Source organism: Mangifera indica, chromosome 2 (assembly GCF_011075055.1).
Source record: "Mangifera indica cultivar Alphonso chromosome 2, CATAS_Mindica_2.1, whole genome shotgun sequence".
NCBI lineage: Eukaryota > Viridiplantae > Streptophyta > Magnoliopsida > Sapindales > Anacardiaceae > Mangifera > Mangifera indica.
Window position 1 is genome coordinate 22677791 of NC_058138.1, and position 20146 is coordinate 22697936.

The 20146-nt window shown below is 32.7% G+C and overlaps 2 protein-coding genes across 4 annotated transcripts; both read left to right on the forward strand.

The window, feature by feature from the left end:
* Nucleotides 1-3464: 3464 nt before the first annotated feature.
* On the forward strand, nt 3465-10021 carry LOC123209700 (sugar transporter ERD6-like 5). Of its 2 annotated transcripts, XM_044627827.1 has the most exons (19): nt 3465-3615; nt 4665-4841; nt 4929-4991; nt 5809-5898; nt 5989-6048; nt 6742-6807; nt 6896-6961; nt 7067-7142; nt 7236-7300; nt 7661-7753; nt 7886-7966; nt 8059-8143; nt 8213-8256; nt 8343-8405; nt 8493-8552; nt 8677-8730; nt 8818-8877; nt 8961-9075; nt 9578-10021. In XM_044627827.1, the coding sequence occupies exons 2-19, from the start codon at nt 4674-4676 to the stop codon at nt 9700-9702; spliced, it is 1434 nt and encodes a 477-aa protein (XP_044483762.1). In that variant the 5' UTR covers nt 3465-3615; nt 4665-4673; the 3' UTR covers nt 9703-10021. The 2 variants fall into 2 exon arrangements, with proteins under 2 accessions (XP_044483762.1, XP_044483761.1); XM_044627826.1 differs by lacking the exon at nt 3465-3615 and having other exon boundaries at nt 4433-4841.
* Nucleotides 10022-12421: 2400 nt separating this feature from the next.
* LOC123208912 (sugar transporter ESL1-like) lies at nt 12422-16326 on the forward strand. 2 transcript variants are annotated; one of them, XR_006500865.1, is made up of 7 exons: nt 12422-12549; nt 13215-13303; nt 13391-14087; nt 14174-14236; nt 14311-15275; nt 15364-15872; nt 15947-16326. XR_006500865.1 is itself a non-coding variant. In XM_044626553.1 (6 exons), the coding sequence occupies exons 2-6, from the start codon at nt 13235-13237 to the stop codon at nt 14533-14535; spliced, it is 483 nt and encodes a 160-aa protein (XP_044482488.1). In that variant the 5' UTR covers nt 12422-12549; nt 13215-13234; the 3' UTR covers nt 14536-15032. The 2 variants fall into 2 exon arrangements, 1 of the variants encoding a protein (XP_044482488.1); XM_044626553.1 differs by lacking the exons at nt 15364-15872; nt 15947-16326 and having other exon boundaries at nt 13391-13450; nt 14022-14087; nt 14311-15032.
* Nucleotides 16327-20146: the final 3820 nt, after the last annotated feature.

Genomic DNA, 20146 nt, shown 5'->3' on the forward strand with positions numbered 1-20146 from the left:
TAAGGTATTTTTAAAAAAATTAATTATTTTTAAGTAATTTAATTATTTTATATTAAATTAGGCGAATTTTTAATATTTGTAAAGAAAACATAAATTCAAAAATAAAATGAAAAAGAAAAAAATATTTCATTATGTTTTTTTTTTGTACCATGAGGTGGAGACATTTTTTATCTAATTGTTTCATTGAAATCAGATAAATAATTATTACTCCTTATAAATGATATATTATAATCACCATAGGTTTAAATATTCTAATTGATTTTATATTTTGTAATTTTTTAAAGTAAAATATGTTAGTTAATATGATATTGTTTAAAAAATTTATTATAATTTAATAATAAATTGAATAAACTAATTTTTAATTAAATTAATCAAATTATAAAACAGTAAAATAATTAATTCGATCACTGATCTAATTTTTAAAATATTATAATATTTTATAAATATAATAATATATTAATTTATTTATATGTATATATATGATAATATCTTTTGTTTATATATATATATATGAGATATTAATTAAAGTCGGTAAAAATTTTTCCGCGTAAACGTTTTTAGGCAAACGTACAATAGTTTTACTTTTATAAGTAAATTTTTTTGTAACTCCAAAAATACCCTATGACTTATTACATCATTTTTAATCATTCCGTGTGTGGGATGTCAAGGGCCGTACAGGGTGTATGAGTGCATGCGGATGCGTACAAAGTGCGTGGGTGCGTGAGTGCGTGAGTGCATGAGTGTGTGCAGGGTGCATACGCACTCTCATATATATATAAATAATATAATATAATATTTAAAAAATATAATAAAAATATATATAATAAATATAATATATATAAATAATAATAATAATTTTTAAATATATATTATATTATTTTATATATTAAATATTATATTATAATATTTAATATATATATATATATATATATTTGTCACGCACTCACGTATTTTGTACTCATCTTCCGCACCCTATATTCACTCTACGCATTCTGCACGCATCCTGTATGTATTTATACACTGTGATACGTATATGTAAATTGTTAAAAATCACGTAATAAATCAGAGAGGATATTTTTAGAATTAAAAATAAATTTACTTATAAAAACAAACTTGCTATATATTTATCTAAAAAAATTTATACAGAAAAAATTTTATCGATTATAATTAATATCCCATATATATATATATATAGTGTGTCCCGAGGAATTATATGACCAATTTTATGACTAATCTGGAAAGGCGCACGTAGATTCATGCATTCAAACCAACCATTCCTTGCGAGTGGGGAAATCGAAGAATTTGAGTACAATTAATTAAATAAAATTAATTTAATGTTCATGAAATCTAGATCTAATTATATATTATATGGCAAGCAATTGGCATGAGATCTCCATACCAAATTAATTTTTTTTTCTCATATGCACCATACTTTACCTACCGTTTATTAAATTATTAATATTATTATAATCGAAGTGGTATTTATTTATAAAGAATAAATACACATTTCATACACATCTCTTCTTCATAAATTCAAAGTTTAAGATACAAATAAATGTGGAAACCACTTTTTCTTTCAATATAATCCACAACTTTCATCTATTGGGGTTTGAATATGTTTTGATGAAGAATCCTCCCTTTAATAAAAACCTTATAACTATTATTTTAGATAAATTAATTAAACAATATAATATATCAAGGACAAGTTAGAATTCAGGCTATCTTTTTTGTCCAAGAATCTCTCTTATGTCTACTCTTTTTAAAATCGAATCAGATCAGTTAGTTCAATCAGTTGAACCAGAAATCAACTCCAAATCTAGTCCGGTTAACATTAAAAAGTGGTTTATTTATTAACTCGATCAAACTCGATCAAAACTAGTAGAATCGAGTTCGACCAAAATTTAAGATTTTTTTTTAAAATTTAATTATTTTTAAATAATTTGATTATTTTTATTAGATTAAATAAATTTATAAATATTTGTAACGAAAAATAAATTCAAAAATAAAATTAAAAATAAGAAAAAATATCTCATATATATTGAAATGTGTTTTATAAATAATAATTTATAAAATTATATTTTTTTCTTGTATCATAAGATTGATTGAGATATTTTTTTAATTTTAATTATTTTATTAAAATCAAATAAATAATTATTATTTTTTAAAAATAATATATTCTAATATTTACAAATATGAATATTTTAATTGATTTTATTTTTTATAAATTTTTAAATAAAATTTATTTATTATTATTTAATAATAAATTAAATTAATTAAATCAATCAAATTATAAATTATAAATTAATGTGATAACCAGTCTACCTATAGCTGTCGTGTTAAAAACAATACTTATATTACTCGATCATGAGAAGATATGATAGCTCATGTGCTGTCATTTTGGGGCTTTGGAATATGTGTAGGCCTACATTTAACTGTGTAAGTTTTTTGCCTATTAAAGTGGAAGATGGGAGATCTTCTGTCTGATGTTTTTATCTGTACTTTTATCAACGAGCTCCATGTCGAGAATTGTTGACTTTTAACCCTCATCAGTGCCAATACAGGCGGAGAATCCCACAATGAGAATGGGATTTTACCAGGCCAAAGAACTTATCCTCACCCAAGATTTGCTATTTTTTCAATAATTTTAAAAATTTTATTTACCGACTTATACTCTTTTAAATTTAATATTTTTAGGAATATAATTATTATTTTATATTTAATATTAAATATAATTATTATTTTAATTTCATTTTTTTCTTCTTAAATCTTAAAAACTAATAATTTTTTTAAATTTAAGTTTTCAAAAATTATTTTTTTAAGATTTTTAAATTTTTAGATTCAATTTTTGTTACGATAACCAGTTATCTCTAAACACTGTCTTTTTCTCTCTAATACATCCTCTTTTTAGACATACTTCTTCTGACGTCGTGAGACATCTTAATTTAAAGACGAAGACATTATAAATATAAATAATTATAATATTTGATCGGAGGTAATAAAAATTAATAGTTTTACTTAAATATCTTTGATATAATTATTTTAAAATATTTTTTATATTATTTATTATATTAATTTAAAATAAAATATTTTTATTTTATAAAATTAATAAATAAAAATATAATTATAATAAAATCATGGTTACTTTTATAATTTTATAATACTTATCAAATTATTATTAATTAAAAATAAAAAAATATTATAACTTTTATTATCAATAAATAAAAAAAATAAAAGTGATAAAGATGAACTGCCCATCTTTATCTCAATTGACTAGGAACGCTCTAATGAATCCACTTAATTTTGTGTAGAGTACAAGTGTCTGGACACCATTGGATAGGCCATCTAGAAGAAACCAAAGTTGCTGTTAATTTACCGGGGGAAGAAAACCAAGGCAAAAGCAACCTGTTTTAAAGGACGATACATTGATTTATACCAAAAAATACATAAGAAGGCCACAAATCTTGACCATAGATTCAATTCAGCTAATTCCACTCCGGATGTTTCTTGTACCTAAAATCCTATAAGAAAAAATCAGAGAGGGCTCTGGCTTGTCTCCAACTCAACTACCAGCTTGAACCTGTTGATTGCTCCCCTCCCTTCGTGTTCTATGTGCAGGTTCGTCAGAATGGTACATCTTGTCTTCTTCCACAAAGCATTTCTGTTTCTGAAAATTCCAGATTGAAAAAGTTGATCTTCTCTTCAAATAAAATAATTCTCACCTAATGTTGGTTGAATTTTCAAATTGATATTTATTAATTTAAAAAATTTTACAAATTTATTTATTATTAAAATCTATTAATTTAATTAAAAATTATTATATTATTTTTATTTTATGATTTTATATTATTTAAGATTTTATTTTATAATCGCTTTTATAGTTTAGAAACCTTACACTTGTACCCTGTTTTCATCATTTTCACAAATAACATTGACAACTTCTACTATTCTCTTTGATAGACAAAAAAACCCTAATTAATAAGAAAACCCACGATGTTGTGAGTAAATTGATCGGTTTATGAAAAAAACTTAGAAACTATGATGTTCCTCCTAGTGAAAATGGGTATCGTCAATCGAAAATAAACTTCAAGGACTCAACCCAAAGCTCACAAACACAAATAATTCTCGTTGGTTGAAAATGAGAGCGTGATAATGAGTGTTTTATTTAGATTTATCACTCGTTTTTTGATTGAAAAATCATAATTGAAATATTAAAAATATCTTTGAAGAGAGTGAGATCTAGAAAAAAAAGAATCTGACGATAAGAGAGAGAGAATACTAGAAAAACTGAAACATAACAAAAAAAAAAAAATTTTTAAAATTTAATATTAAAAAATTATAAATTTTTTAAACTAAAAAAAAGATGTTAGATTTTATGAGTTTTAATATAATATTGATTAAAGAAGAGTTTTACCATTAAAACCAATTGATTCTGTTGCCCAAAACCCTTGGGTGGGAATACTTCGTTTGGCCTTTCTGAAAGCACATTCACGTGGCATGAAGACCAATCAACGTTTATTAAACTTGATGCTCTTCTCACCTATTCTTAAATATACATTCATACATATGAAATCGGCAAGAGAAATTTAGCTCAACGAACTGACGTCCAGGCCTCTCCTTAATTTCTTTCTCTTTCTGCTTCTTTCTTTTTGTCTCTTCTCTTGCAGATACTCAAAATGGCAGAAGGGTTACTAACGAGTTCGTTCATTATGAAAAGTGGTGTCTCCATTCATAGCTTTCATAGTGAACCACTGCTGCCAGATGAGCCTTCTGGGCCTGTCACTTCCAAGCTTATTTTCAGCAGCGTGGTTGCCGTATGCGGCTCTTACGTTTATGGACATGCCGTAAGTTTAATCATATTAAACTGAACATCAATTATTTATATTAAAACCTGGCCTAAGCTTGAAGAAGATGAATGTTTTGATTTGCAGGTGGGATATTCATCGCCCGCTGAGTCCGGAATAGTTGACGACCTTGGCCTGACGACGGCACAGGCAAGTTTCAGAACCCATTTCGTCTTCATCTCTTTTTCTTTTTTATTTTTTTAACGAATTTTGCATACCTGTCTTTCAACGTTTGCTTTAAAGAGCAATTTAATATTTTATTTTATTCCTAAAATAGATCTGCTGCTTACTAGTCAAAACTCATTATATATGATTAATTTAATTTATTTTTTTTTTGGGATTTTTATATGATGACAGTAAGGTTGTCTCTTAATTAGCTCCAGCTGTTGTGAAAGTCAACTTTAATGTCATTTCAGGAAATAATTCAACATCTTTTTCTTTTGAGTGTTCTCTCTGGCCTCAAAAATGCTATACGGGTTCTGTGTTTTTTTGAGTGTCGGGAATTCTTAGTTCTAATTTTTTTGATTTTATAATCCAAAACGATTCATACATACTTGGGATCTCTTCTGAAAATATTGGTATATTAATAAGGAAAACACACGCGGAATGGCTCTGGAAAGGTTTTGTTTTCGAGTATCAAAACCTAAAACACGACAGTGTAGGAATTCACGGCTGTTTAATGAATCTTGTCTTATCATACCTACAATGTGGGATGCCGCAAACCATATGGCCCCTAATTATATAGGGTGTTGTGTTGATATGAGATTTCCTTAGTTGATCAAAAACTTAAAGTTGTAACATTACTATTGTTGAATACAAAAATGGTCTTGGTGATGTGGAAAGTTCAGACTTACAGCAGGACCATTTAAGTCAAAGGGCAAGACATGATATGAAATTTGTTTTTAAGTAGAAGCTTTTTGTAGAATATTTCACAGATACTGATTCATTCTGCTTGTACATTTTTCAGTATGCTGTTTTCAGCTCTATATTGACAATAGGAGCAATGCTGGGAGCGGTGATAAGTGGGAGAATTGCAGACTTCATTGGACGAAGATGGGTAAGCTTTCGGATCTCAGAGTTCATAATTTTATTTTTTCCCATTAGTTATTTATCAGTGATTAATATGATTGATGTTGTAAAAACACAGGCAATGGGAATTTCGGAATTGATCTGCATAGCTGGTTGGGTTTTAATGATATTCGCCAAGGTTTCTCCTCTTTCCTTCTCTTTGTTGTGTTGAAAGATATTGAATGGGAATTGTACACTAAATAAAGAACAAATTCAGAAATGTGCTTAAGTTTACGGAACCGAATATTAGAGTTTCCTTTACATGAACTGAATATTAGAGTTTCCCTTATATAGTTGGTAATCAGAGTAATTGATACAAGAATGCCCAAATAAAATTCTTCAACCCCCAATGGAATAGTTGTTCCATTGATGTGATACCCGTTCTACTCTTGAATCTTGGTCGTTTTGTGTGGAATGGCTTCATTTGACTTCCCATTCTGCTTCTCACAATTCAGATGCCACAGACATGTTTGGACTGACCGGTTTTGCTAGAGAGCCACTAAGGATTTTTGGTACGACCAAAAACAAATATGTGGAACAGTTGTTACGATGCTTGAAACCCTGTTCCTAGCTTAGAAACAACCTTATTTTGAATTACACTGATTGGAATGCCGATTCCTTGATCATGTAACACTTGTTCCTTTGTTTTGAGATCTTTTAAGTAATAAGTAATTCTTTGAGTCACCTTTTTTTAGACCTTCCCCACCAAGTTCTTTACCTGAAGTAGCATTTTGAACAGCCTTGTAATTGCTATGCATGTTATGTTCTTTGAGCTTTCTTTAACAGATCAATGTGGTTTGAAAATAACAAAATTTTCCATGCTTGTTGACAGGATGCAACATGGCTAGACTTGGGAAGATTTATATTGGGATGTGGAATTGGACTTACTTCTTATTGCGTAATTATTATCTCTAAGCTTCCTATATCACTTCATTCTCTTCAAATCTGAATTTACAGTGTTCTTACTGCAATCTATTGTCATCCAGGTTCCCATATATGTTGCAGAAATTTCTCCTAAACATGTTAGGGGAGCTTTTACTGCCCTAAATCCGGTATATAAATGTCCCCATTCAAATTTATTTCTTCTGATGAATGGTTCCTTCTTATTTTGTTGATGGTCAAGTTTGTTTAGGTATTTGCATGGTTCTATATTGCAGTTGTTTATGGGTTTAGGCCAATCTTTGGCCTTTCTCTTCGGTTCTATTGTCAACTGGCAAATCTTGGCTTTTATAGGTCACTTCGACAAGCTCTTGTATTTGATTCTAATAAAATGATGCCTAGGTTGCTTCATAAACTAAATTAGTTTGTGTGTGATTTTACTTGCAGGAATTGTTCCAGGACTAATACAACTTCCTTGCCTATTCTTCATTCCAGAGTCCCCCAGATGGCTGGTAAGTCTGACTTAGAATTAATTCAGATATAAATAGAATTCCAAATTTTTAGCAATATCGTCATATATTACTGCCAGCAAATGAACTAGATGTGTTGTCTTTTATTAATGATGCATTGAATGCAAACAAACAATATCTACTTAGTTATACCAAATTATCATAATATACGCTAGTTGGGTTGTCCCACATTGATAGCTGTTATTGTAGAAGTACAAAGGAAAATCTCACCCCTTGAACCAACTTTTTGGGTGGGAGAATGTCCAATAAGTAGGCCGTTGCGCCTTCGGATGGCTGGTTATGAGAAGTGTCTGGTTATCTCGTTGAGTAATATGCTAAAAGAATGAGTGCAATTGTCTGCAGGCAAATATAGGTAAAATGAAAGAGTTTGAAGATTCTCTGCAGCGCCTGAGGGGACCGGATGCTGATGTTGCTCCAGAAGCGGCTGAAATCAAAGTAAAATTTCAGATGTTTCATGAGTAACTTTTTCTGAGCTTCATCTGAGAGATACATTTATTAAAAAATTTTCAAATTACTTTCTCAGTTTAGATTCAGATATGAGACAGGATTTTGTTCTTGAATTGACAGGAATATACAGAATATCTTACGCAGATGTCAGAAGGTGGATTTTTCAACATGTTCCAACGAAAATATCTTTATACACTCATTGTAAGCCTTATACTTCATTCATCCAAATCTTGCAGCAGCCAGTAGTCCATTTATTCCTTATTTGATTTGTTCATATATCAAAACTGTTTCAGGTTGGAGTCGGCCTGATTGTATTCCAACGATTTGGGGGACTCTATGCTTTTGTCTTCTATGCAAGCACCATTTTTGAGGATGCAGGTAAACTATGTGAATGATTTGGAATGTTGACATATGACTAAACTTCTAATTTTTATTATTTCACAATAGGCTTTCCGAGCAAGATTGGTACCATAGCGGCATCTGTTGTTCAGGTTGTCTTCTGCCTCAATATGTGTAATTCCAGCTATATGTGTTGTTTCTATATTTAAACTCAGCTATAGTTGATATTCTTCTGCAGATTGTAACAACTGTTTTGGGAATTCTCTTGATAGACAAGGCTGGAAGGCGACCGATGTTACTGGTCAGCATGAACTAGCATTTTATATGTTTAAGGTAATGTAGATAATCAACAACTAAAAATAATGCTGAATTCTACAAATTATTGCAGATTTCCACTGTAGGATCTTGCTTCGGTTGTTTCATTACAGGATCGGCATATCTATTTAAGGTTTGGTTTATTGCAAATATTTTATACATTCACTGCTTTACTTCATCTCCCCGGCCTCTGCCTGCCAGCTGCTACTCTTTTCCTTTGCCTGCTCTATCTGGTAATGACTTTCTTCCATGGGCAGGACCTTGGCGCTGAGAGGGAGCTCACAGCTTCCTTGGCCCTTATCGGTGTATTGGTATGCAGCATGTTTTTACGCATATGTTTTCTTGGCCCTTATTTATGTTATCCAGGATCTCATTGTTTGTTTGATTCTGAAAATCAGGTGTATTTGGGACTTCTTCAGCTTGGTCTAGGAGGAATACCCTGGATTATAATGTCTGAGGTAATGCATAATATTTTCCAAGCTTCTGAGACAAGCAAAACTTAATTATTTGTGCTAAATGTTGGAATTGTTTGTTGTTTCAGATTTTTCCCATAAACATTAAGGGTCCGGCCGGAAGCCTTGTTGTCCTTGTCAGTTGGCTTGGATCCTGGCTTGTTTCCTACACTTTCAGCTATTTATTTGATTGGAGCCAATCAGGTGATGCCTCCCTTATTGTCGACTTCTTTCTCTCATTCTCAGTAGAATAAACAGATCCTAGTGGTTTTGAATTAATCAGAAAACTGCGATTTGAAAAATTCAGAAGGGAAAGTTTTTGATGAATGTCTAAACCACATGGGAAGTCACTTGTTTTATGAAAGCGTACAAGTACTAGTATTATTTTGTTAGGAATCCCACATTGGTTGGGAATTGAGTTGGTGTAGGAATCTAAGTGGGAGAAAAAACCTCATCCCTCAAGTTAATTTTTGGGGTGGAAGAGACCAATAACACTTTTCATATAGACCTAACAAATCGTATCAAAGCTTAAAGTTTAAAGGGAGGTTTTGATCCCTTCACTCTTCGCTTGGTTTGGGAGAGTTTGAGTTTGTTGTGAGTGGTGTTAGTTTGATGACCTAATAGGGTGAGAGAGACCTAATAACACTTTTGGGCCAACATATTTTGACTTGAATTTGCTGAGATGTTCGATTTTACATTATTTCAGGAGTCTTCTTTATATATGGTGGCATATGTGCTCTTGGTGTTCTTTTCATTGCAAAGCTGGTGCCAGAAACCAAGGGTCGAACATTAGAAGAAATACAAGAATCAATGATGAATGGTAGCCATTAAGATGAACACATTGCAGACCATTTGGAGACATTGATGTATCCTACATTGATGTTCAACAGAAAAGAGAGAGAGAGAATTTGGGTTTTCTGCAATAAGATCAGATTATTTTTTTAAAAAAAAAAAGACAGAATGAAAAAGAATTAAAAAAGCTCTTAGAATTATGTCTGATTTTAGCTTTAAGAGTATTTTTGATTTAGGTGAGTTGGATTATTCTTGGATTGTATATATCCTGCATTTTCGTTTGTTCTAATGATCAACTGCAGTTCATATTATCACAATCAATAAAAACAGTTTTCAGCTTTGGTTCTTCATATTTCAATCAATGTTTTGAAAGTGCTGGAACCAGATTCTGTGTGAACAAACTAAAGAGTGTTTGGAATCAACAAAGTAAACAAACATTAAAGAAAAAAGAACGTGTAGGATTTATCTTAGTTGTTTTATATTTCTTCTCTTGTTATAACGAATGTATTTGTTAATAAATTGATATTTCATTCATATAAAAGAATGATGTGTTTTGATACTCAAATTATTATTAGTCATGACAAACTCTATTAGGATTCTAATTTCTTGGGAAACCTTAAAATGACTTTACATAGGTTGAGCCCAAATTGCTTGCAAGCCTAAGGTGCTACCTTTGTCCCTCGCTCCCAACTCCTTGACCGGGCAGTGGAACCCATGTGCAACTGCATTATATCTTATTTACGAAGTGGTCATCAATTCAAACAATGTGAATACAGATCCATTCAAAGTAAACATGACCTAGAGTTTATATGGAGAGCCTGCAATTCTCTATATACATATAACAACCAAATCACAGTATGTTTATTGTGTACTCGGGCTTCAACAGCTTTGAGAGTTCAGTGGGACTGTAATCCTGAAAAGTGTTCCCCGAGAGATATCACCCAAATCTCTCCTGCCAGTCAGCATCAAAGCCCTGGAAGATTGTTTAAATTTGACTTCTGGTTGCAATTAAGAATTATAGGTCAAAAAGTTCAATCTGTGTACCTTTCCAATTCATCATTCCACCCAAAAGAGGTACCTAGGATGTTGATATTTTATGTTCATTAATTATTTTGAAATAATTTTTTCTGCTTGTTCAACTTGTAATTTTCTTGGTTCATTATGAAAATGTTGTCAATTATCTGGACGTGGTTTCTCCTAAATTGGGGTTTTCACCTATTTATGCTTTTTTGCTATTTGTTTTCTCTGGGTTTCTTAACAATTAACCATGTTCTACTCTACAAAGTAAAGCTCCATTTCCATAATAGTGGAATTCCGAAAATATCAACCACAGTACACTTCCTTCACACAAATGCTAACTTTCCAAGCTCTGGATTAAGCTGACTGTTGGTTTGTTGTAAGACCAACCTGTCAAATCATGTGCAACAACTTTCTGCTTCAAAATTGGAGGAAAAAAAAAGTGAACAACCAATTATTTATTTGTTGTCAAATCATTGGCTCGTTGCGTACACTTTCAGGATTTTAATTGAATAGAGTTCAGCAGCCGATCCCTCCATTATTTTTCCATTTTCTGGCAATTCAGATGGATGAATATATGCTGCAGTTTAGATGTTAATTTCGTCTAAAACTGCGCAATTTCCCAATTTGCAGCTATTTTCTGGTGCAAACAATAAAATAGTTTTCCTGACAGAATAATTTTTAATCCACTACACAATGCAGTTTCGATGACAGATTATATAATTTATATAATGCATATCAAATTCTTTAAGCCTAGTATAATAAATAGTAACATAGATGGGATAAGTTAAATTTTGTTTGTACGATTGAGTATATTAATAATGAGTATTAATTTATATACTAATGGTGACAGGTCTATATGTACTTATATATTATTTTATCTTTAATTTAAAATCACTTAATCGTATAATATCTTATCATCGATAGTTTTTATTTCCATTTAAATATTTAGAGTGTAATGTTGGGTTTTTAGTAAGTGAGGTCTTAACATTAGAATGAATAAACTTAACTTTCGAAATATTAAATGATGTGAAACATATGGTAAGTACTTTCACTTTTTTAGTGTTCATCTAGCAAGATTCAAGATCGATGGTCATCTAAATATAGAAAGTGGAAAGCAATTTGTGATAGTAGGAGAGTGATTAGGTCATATGGTGCAGAGGCTTCACCTCTTCAGTATGGACTACATGACTAATCAGCAGATAAGCTTCTTATTACATTTTAGTAAATATAGTGGACAATAGATCGAATAACAGTGACCTGTGAACTCTGTCTGTTAACAATATTGGTTATTTCTCTGACAATAATGTTCATCTCATGGATAGTCCTCGACTTCTTAACCAATATTACTGTTTATCAACTTAAATGAGTTCGAATTTAATATTATAAATTCGATTTGAAGATTTAGTTCAACTTGGAATGAATCCAACCCTGTCCATCAGATTAGACAGATTCACTTTATTCCCCACTCAATAAAACTTAAAAAAAAAAAAAGTTTCCACACAAAATCACTGCAGGTATTTCTGTGGATCATTGACTGGCAATTCAAGTAAGGAAAATATTCAGAAAAATCCAAAATTCTGAAAGAGAACAATCTTTGGTTGATTTTTAAAAAAAGGAAAGCCCATACAGGCCCATGGAGGTTTACTCCAAAGCCAACATTTTGAGGCACTCATCAACAGGCCTTGTATCCATGTGTGGATTATTTCTTCTGCCAGTTAACATGAGATATTTTCTTTTTAATGAAACGAAAGCCAAGATCAGCTGACCTTTGACTAAAATTAACGGTTCGTGATTGTTTTGCAGATAGGTTACTCATCACCTGCTGAATCTGGCATCATGCAAGACCTGAGCCTCTCTGTTGCAGCTGTTAGTACTAATGCTTTCAGACTTATTCTTATCATTCTGTTTCAAACTAACACAAACACATATTTATCTGTATGTGTTATAATATTACTTATAATGAAAGACATTATGTAAATCTTAGATTGACATAACGAGGAAGACATGAGCATATATATATATATATATATATATATATCTCAAATCGTTTGTGATCGACAATAGAAGTTTGCTTAAATATCTAGTGAGCTCCAAAATAGTTGAGAATCTTTCATTGGTTGGAAATTGAGTTGGGTGTGCAAAAACCTCATTCCTTGAGTTTGCTTTAGGGGCCAGAGAGGTTTAATAGCAATTTTGAGATGAGTATGATTAAAGGATTGTTAGGAACTCTGCCTTAGTTGAGTTGAGTATTGGCATATAAGTATGAGAGAAAACTTCATCACTTAACAATCTCTTAATAGTTGATAGAGATATAGAACCAAGATGTTACTGTGAAAGCTACATGTATTGGACCATTTTCATTTAACATGCATAAACATTATTAGTTTTTCAAATACAATGCATTGCTACATAAACCACCTTGTTTCTCCTAGTCCATTCTTAACATTTTATCAACTTAATTATGAAGTCTTCTGCATTGGATTGATTTCCTTATCTGATTTTTATGCTTACCCTGAAGATGAATTGTGCAGATTCAGTTATTGGTTCAATAATGACTGTTGGAGGGAAAATAGGAGCCATACTAAGTGGCAGGATAGCTGATATATTAGGCAGGAGATGTGTAAGCCCTTCAAGTTGTTCTCATTCCAAGTCCAAAATTTCAACTATTATTTTCTACATTATGTAACTTGTTGATTCCATGAAACAGGCTATGTGGTTCTCTGATATATTCTGTATCTTTGGCTGGTTCGCAATTGCTTTCGCTGAGGTTTCGTTCCTTTTTCCTTCAGTTACATGATATTAATATGCCAGTGAAAATATTAGAGAGTTTTCTTGCAGATTGATTACAAAACCAGAGCTCATACACTTGAATTCTCACATTCAATCTTCCTCTTTATTCTCTCATGTGTGCCTCTCATCTGCTCTCTTTCTCTCTGTTTTTATACACTTATACAACTTTTATATGCAAACCCTTATCAAAGGTTGGTAACAACGCGTATACAATACCTCTTCCTTGTCTGCTTTTGTTGGACTAGTCTGCCAGGTCGCACCTGCTTCTTCTCGCCTTGTCTTCCAAAGGTCGTGCCTCTCTTTGCTTGACAAGAGTTCCCTTGGTTGCACTAGCTTCTTGCTCTACCACAAGTCGCACCTCTCTTACTCTACCACAAGTCGCACCTCTCTTACTCTACTAAATTGACTGGCTCAAATTTTTGCTTGATTTGCTTGAGTGTTATGAAGTGTTAAACCGCTAAGTCGTGTCATGTTGCTACAAGTTTCAATATCTTGGCATAAGTAAAACAATTATCAGCCTGATATTTTGATTCTTGTTGCATTGCAAGAATGCCTTGTGGCTGGATTCGGGAAGACTTTCTATAGGAATTGAAATAGGGCTTATTAGTTATGTGGTAAGTTACATCAAATTCTTAAATTTTCAATCCATGTTTGATCATCTAGTTGTGTCACTTGAATGGTTTTCTTCAATCAAATTCAGGTACCTGTATATAGTGCAGAAATAGCACCAAAAGATATTCGAGTATTTACAACATTCAATCAGGTAACTTAAACAATTAATCAATAGGGTTGCTTTTTTAACTACAGATTTCTGATTTTTAATTTTTAAATGTATAGCTGATGGCCACATGCGGCTGCTCGCTGGTATGTTTCATTAGAAATCTCATTTCCTGGCGTGCATTGGCTCTAGTTGGTAATGGTTTATTTGTTTATTGCCTAGCGTTTCATTCATTTTCAAAGCAGTTTTCAGTTCAAATTGACACTTTCTCTCATTTTTCTGCTGGGGCTATTCCTTGCCTGCTACAAGTTTTGTTTTTTGTTTTTCATTCCCGAGTCTCCTAGATGGCTGATGAATTCAATTCTCCAAAATATAAGTTAATGCTGGGAGACTGTTGGAACCAACAACCGCTTTGTCTATAAGATGTTATGGTAATGCATATAAGGTCCTGCTCCCTGGTGAGCAAGCAAGGTGTAGAGAGCAGTGCCCCCAAGCCCGTAAGTTGTTTGGGGTTAACCCACCAAGAGCCGTTTATAATTTCTCTAAGTAATATAAATCATAGCAGGTTTTTTTCAAAAATAGGAGTAATTCATTAATAAATACATTTTTTTAGCCACTCGAAAGATAAGAAAATATTAAAATAATATTGATTCGATTGGATATAATCCACCATATGTGTTCTTTCTCTTTAGTGTTTTGAGTGTAAGTGTTTGTTTTATTGATTACAAACTCTCTGGCTCGCCAGGAAGAAAATGTAGAAATACATTTGTATAAGGAAGCTAATGAAGTGTTTGAAGATTAATCGATTTCTAAGTGCAGCAGACAAGTATTACTTTCGCAGGAAAAAATAGGCAAAGAGGAGTTTGAAACATCTCTGAAGCACCTCAGAGGAGAGAAAGCTGATATTTCTCAAGAAGCAGTTGATATCAGAGTATGTTTCTCTACAATTTTTTTACTGGAGACTTCAACTTCAACTGGAAAGAACTATAACTAGTATTTTCTTATTGTTGGACTGCATTGAAACCTCTCAACAAGACTCAGATGGCTAGATTTGTTCCAAAGGAGATACGCAAATTCATTAATTGTGAGCCTCAGCCTCTTAAATATAAATCGGTCTGTGACCTTCCAGTTTCATAATTTTTCCTGATATTTTCGGTTTAAAATCTGTTCAGATTGGAGTTTGCCTGATGCTTCTGCAACAACCAGCAGGGTTTAGTGGTATGGTCTACTATACAAGTACCGTAGTAAAAAAATCTGGTAAATAATCCTTTATTTCTTTTACATAATTGATTGTTAGGAATCAAATCAGGTTGGGTGTGGGCATGTAAGTGCAAGTGAAAACTTTTCTGCTTGAGCTAACTTTTGGGATAAGAGGGGCTCAGTAACACTTTTGAAGGCCTAACAAGTGGTAATAGAGGCTCTAATTCCAAACCCACCGTAGTACCAGTCCATTTGGAGTGGGCTGCCTGGTTGAAAGGAGGATTATTAGGAATCTCACATTAGTTGGGAAATTAAGTTTGGTGTGTATATATAAATGTGAGAAAGTCTTATTCTTTGAGCTAGTTTTTTGGGGTGGGAGAGGTCTGATCATGTTTTTGGTGGCCAACATTGTTGACAATTGATTATGCAGTGAAAAAGAAAAAACACCAGCATTGGAACTAGAGCATTGGCCATCATACAGGTAGTGGCTAGATTCTTATCAGCAAATTTGAGATTCTCCATATTGTACTTATTGTGTAAAGACAATTTTTTCAGCTTCCAGCAGCAGCTGTCGGTGTCCTATTGCTCGATAAAGCCAGAAGAAGACCACTCCTCATGGTCAGAATGGCAGAAAAATTTGTTGTAAACATTATGAACATGTTGTATGACAACAAGTCAATAAGCAATGCTGCCTATATTTGCAGATTTCAGAGTGTGGAATGTGCTTATGTTGCTTCCTTGTGGGATTGGCATTCTATTTCCAGGTTTATCAAATTTCTAAACATTCATACCACTATACACTTTTGTAACACTTTTAGGTAAATTTCACATCGAGAAATACTCTTTGTAACACCTTTAAATAAATTCACGTAATATCTTTAGATAGGTCTCATATCAAAAAATACTTTTTGTATTGCTATTAAGTAAATTTCACAGCAAGAAAGTACAAGAGAAATGTAAAATATTTATGAACCACCTAGATTGCTTTACAGTTTATCTTCTTATCTCTTTCTCAGACATAACAACGCAAACACACAAATTGGTTAAAAATTGAAGCTCACAAATTGCAACATTACTGCAGGATCCTATCTCATTTTCTTAGGAGTTAACTTGGCGATGTTTTTTTTAAATGGTTCCAGAGACTAAAGGACGAACACTGGACAAAAATTCAGAAAACCATTAATTAGTAGTATATCTTTTTTGTGATAACTTAAATGCTAGAAGTTTGTAGGGCTATATGTTTCAGAAGTGATCACAGCCCGACAACCCAGATCAAGTTCAATTGGTTTGTCTTTTAACAATACTATTCGACCTCTTGATAGGATTGTTCATTATGTTGTCAACAAACTTTTGGTGATATTATGCACTAATTCGATTGATCTCAAATTGGTTTGACTCGACTTAGATTAAATTTAGTACTGGTTTTATTAAATTGTCTTTTTTTAATTAAAATAAAGAAACAATAAAAGAAATGATAATCAATATATCATATGATGGGCTGGAAACAAATTTATAATCAGGGGTTTGCTCTGCCGTGTCCAACAATTTCATAAGAATAAATGAGAGAAAGAAAGAACTTGGTGCCTTGTTGCGGTTAAAATCCCTGATATGAATATTTGGCAATTTCAAAAGAATATGTCCGAAATGCCAAATATATCAGATAGACTTTTCATAATTATGTTGTCTAGAATCTCAGACTTTTATATCTTATAATGAAAATTTTCTTCTGATCCCCCCTAGCTTTTAAAATTCACATATATAATCCAACGTCAAACTTTGAATATCAAATAATTGAAAAATATATAATTTAAAGGGTTTAACTTAATAACAATGTTACGTTTATACATATTTAATATATAATTTAAATATATAAATGATATGTTATTATGTGATTATGTATTATTTTATTTTTAATTTAAAACTATTCATATACCCAAATTATGTATAAAAAATATATGAGTAATATTACGTATATATACTTTTGGTACATAATTTAAGTATACAAATGATATACTATCATATGATTAAATATTATTTTATTTTTAATTTAAAATCATTTCATTATATGATAATATATTATTCATATGTCTCAATTATATTAAAAAAAATATAATTTTATTAAAAATATATACAGATAATTTTATTATTCACATAATTTCTCTAACAATTCGAACTCGAGCCTACAAATGCTCTGACTTAACCCACAACCCTATATATACAAAAATTATATATATATATATATATATATATATATATAATGGCGTTTTATCTTTATTTTCTCTGCGTTTCAACAGTAGGGTGTAAATGTTAGTTTGAGGTTCGTGAGGTCTCAAAATCAGAAGTGGTGAGGGCTCAACTTTCTTATGCAACCTAATTTCCACATCCCTAAGATTTTGCGGATCATGAAAGTCAAAAAGCATTAGAAAAATAATATAAAATCATTATCAAGATCCTAAGCAAAATAGAGGAGAGCTTGTTTGATTGGACAAGTACATCTCCCGAGTGATATATAAAATCAAATCACTGAAAAAAATATTATAAAGCTAGAACCAGGAAGTCAAGAAAATCGATCTTTTTTAGATCGTCGTCGTCATTCAATTTTGTTTGGACGAAGGGTTTTAATTTTTTGATATCAAATTTAGATATTATTAGTAATGTATTTTTGGTCACCTCTTCAACCCTAGCTTTCAAGTCTCTATCAAATCTCTATTGTCTTGATGAAAATGTACCAATTAATCTAATATTAAACACCAAAGAGAGAGACGACATCAAAAAAAAGAGGGATCGACCATTATTGGTCAGAAATTTGTTGGTAAAATTGGAAACCCTAGGTGGGGGGTAAAATTTCACTTTTTAAAACTTAATTTTAGACGAAATTATTAATTTTTTAGATTAAGAGGGTAAAATGATATAAATGTTAAATATTATTATTAAATAACAATTTTACTCTTAATCTTATCTTAATTTTGAAAGATAAATGTTAGTTTTTTAAATTATGGGTGAGTGTTTATGTTTTTGAAAATTGATTGGTGAGAATTTGAGAATTCACTATATCTTGGTGGGGATAAGTCTTTTGGGCTAAAATCAAATCACTGAAAAAAATATTATAAAGCTAGAACCAAGAAGTCTAGAGAATGGACTTGATAATCAAAATAAGGCGTGCCTAGATATTGCATAACACTAACAGGAGAAAGCAAGTAAGAAATGGAGAGACAACACCTGGAAGGAGGACTGCAAGCAACTTTGCTTGAATCAAAGCCAGATGGCACCAGAATTGATTGCAGCAACACGTTGCCGCCATTAGGGATGGCAATGGGGAGGGGCGGGGAGGGGATATCAATCCCCGTCCCCGCCCTGTCCCCGTTACGGGGATAAAAAATAATCTCCGTCCCCTCCCCGCAAAGGAAAATCCCCTCTCCATCCCCTCCCCGTCCCCGCGGAGAAAAATCCCCTCCCCATCCCCGCCCCGTCCCCGTGGGGAAAAATCCCCTCCCCATCCCCGCCCCGTCCCCACGGGGAAAAATCCCCTCTCTATACCCGTAAATATAAATTTTAATTCCTTTATGTATTTCAATAAATAAAATAAATCATATTCTCCCAAAATATCACTTGCTACAAGAGCTACAAAATATTCATTATTATTTTAGTTCAAATACAAAGTTTTCATAAAATCTAACAATATGCAATAATCAATCTCTTCACAAAATTAGTAAAAATTGATAATTGATCATTCAAAAATTAGTAAAATTAAAGTTATAATTTTAATAAATCATAATGTAAAAATTTCTAGAACTTAATAGTTTAGAAATTATTATATTAATATATTAGATTTAAGTGGTGGGAAGGGGTGGGGTGGGGTGGGGATGGGCCGGGCCGGGCCGGGCCGGGGCGGGGAGGGGAGGGGAGGGGAGGGGCGGGGCGGGGTGGGGCGGGGAGGAGGGGGGGGGGGGGGGCAGGGCGGGGACATATGTATCCCCGTCCCCGACCCTTCCCCGACTACGGGGATTTTTTTCATCTCCATCCCCTTTCCCCTTTTTTATCGGGGAATCCCCTCCCCGTTAGGGTCGGGGCCCCTAAAATCGGGTCCAAATTGCCATCTCTAGCCGCCATCGCGTGGTTCATCTATCACAACAGTTAGGGCTGGATTCGAGCCCGAAACAAGCCGAGCTCAGCTCGGCTCGATCGAGCTCGAGCCGAGCCCGAGCTGGCTCGGGTTGGCTCGGTATATTTTTTAAAATTTTTTTTATACAAAACGGTGTCGTTTTGATCCATATATATATACAAAACGGTATCGTTTTGATATAAAAAACGAGCCGAGCCGAGCCGTTATCGAACCGAGCTGAAAACGAGCCGAACTCGAGTCGAGCCGAATTCGGCTCGAGTCGAGCTCGAGCCGAACTCGAGCCGGCCCTTAAAAAGCCGAGCCGAGCCCGAGCTGGCTGCGAGCCGAGCTCGGCTCGGCTCGAATCCAGCCCTAACGACAGTGCTTGTGTTTAGCACCTTGGTGGTTGTGTGTGGCTTCTTCTGCTATGGATTTGCCGTAAGTAGAGCATGTAATACCAGGCATACGTCAGCCAAAGGTGTATTTTTCACTAAAATTTAAGTGCGATTTCAAAATCACATTCGTAATGTTTGATAAACCAAATGTCTCATCTAGGAATGACAATGAAGAGGGGCCAGAAGGGGATCTCAATCTCCATCTCCATCTTTATAGGGGATATCAATCTCCATTCCCGTTACGGGGATAAAAATGAT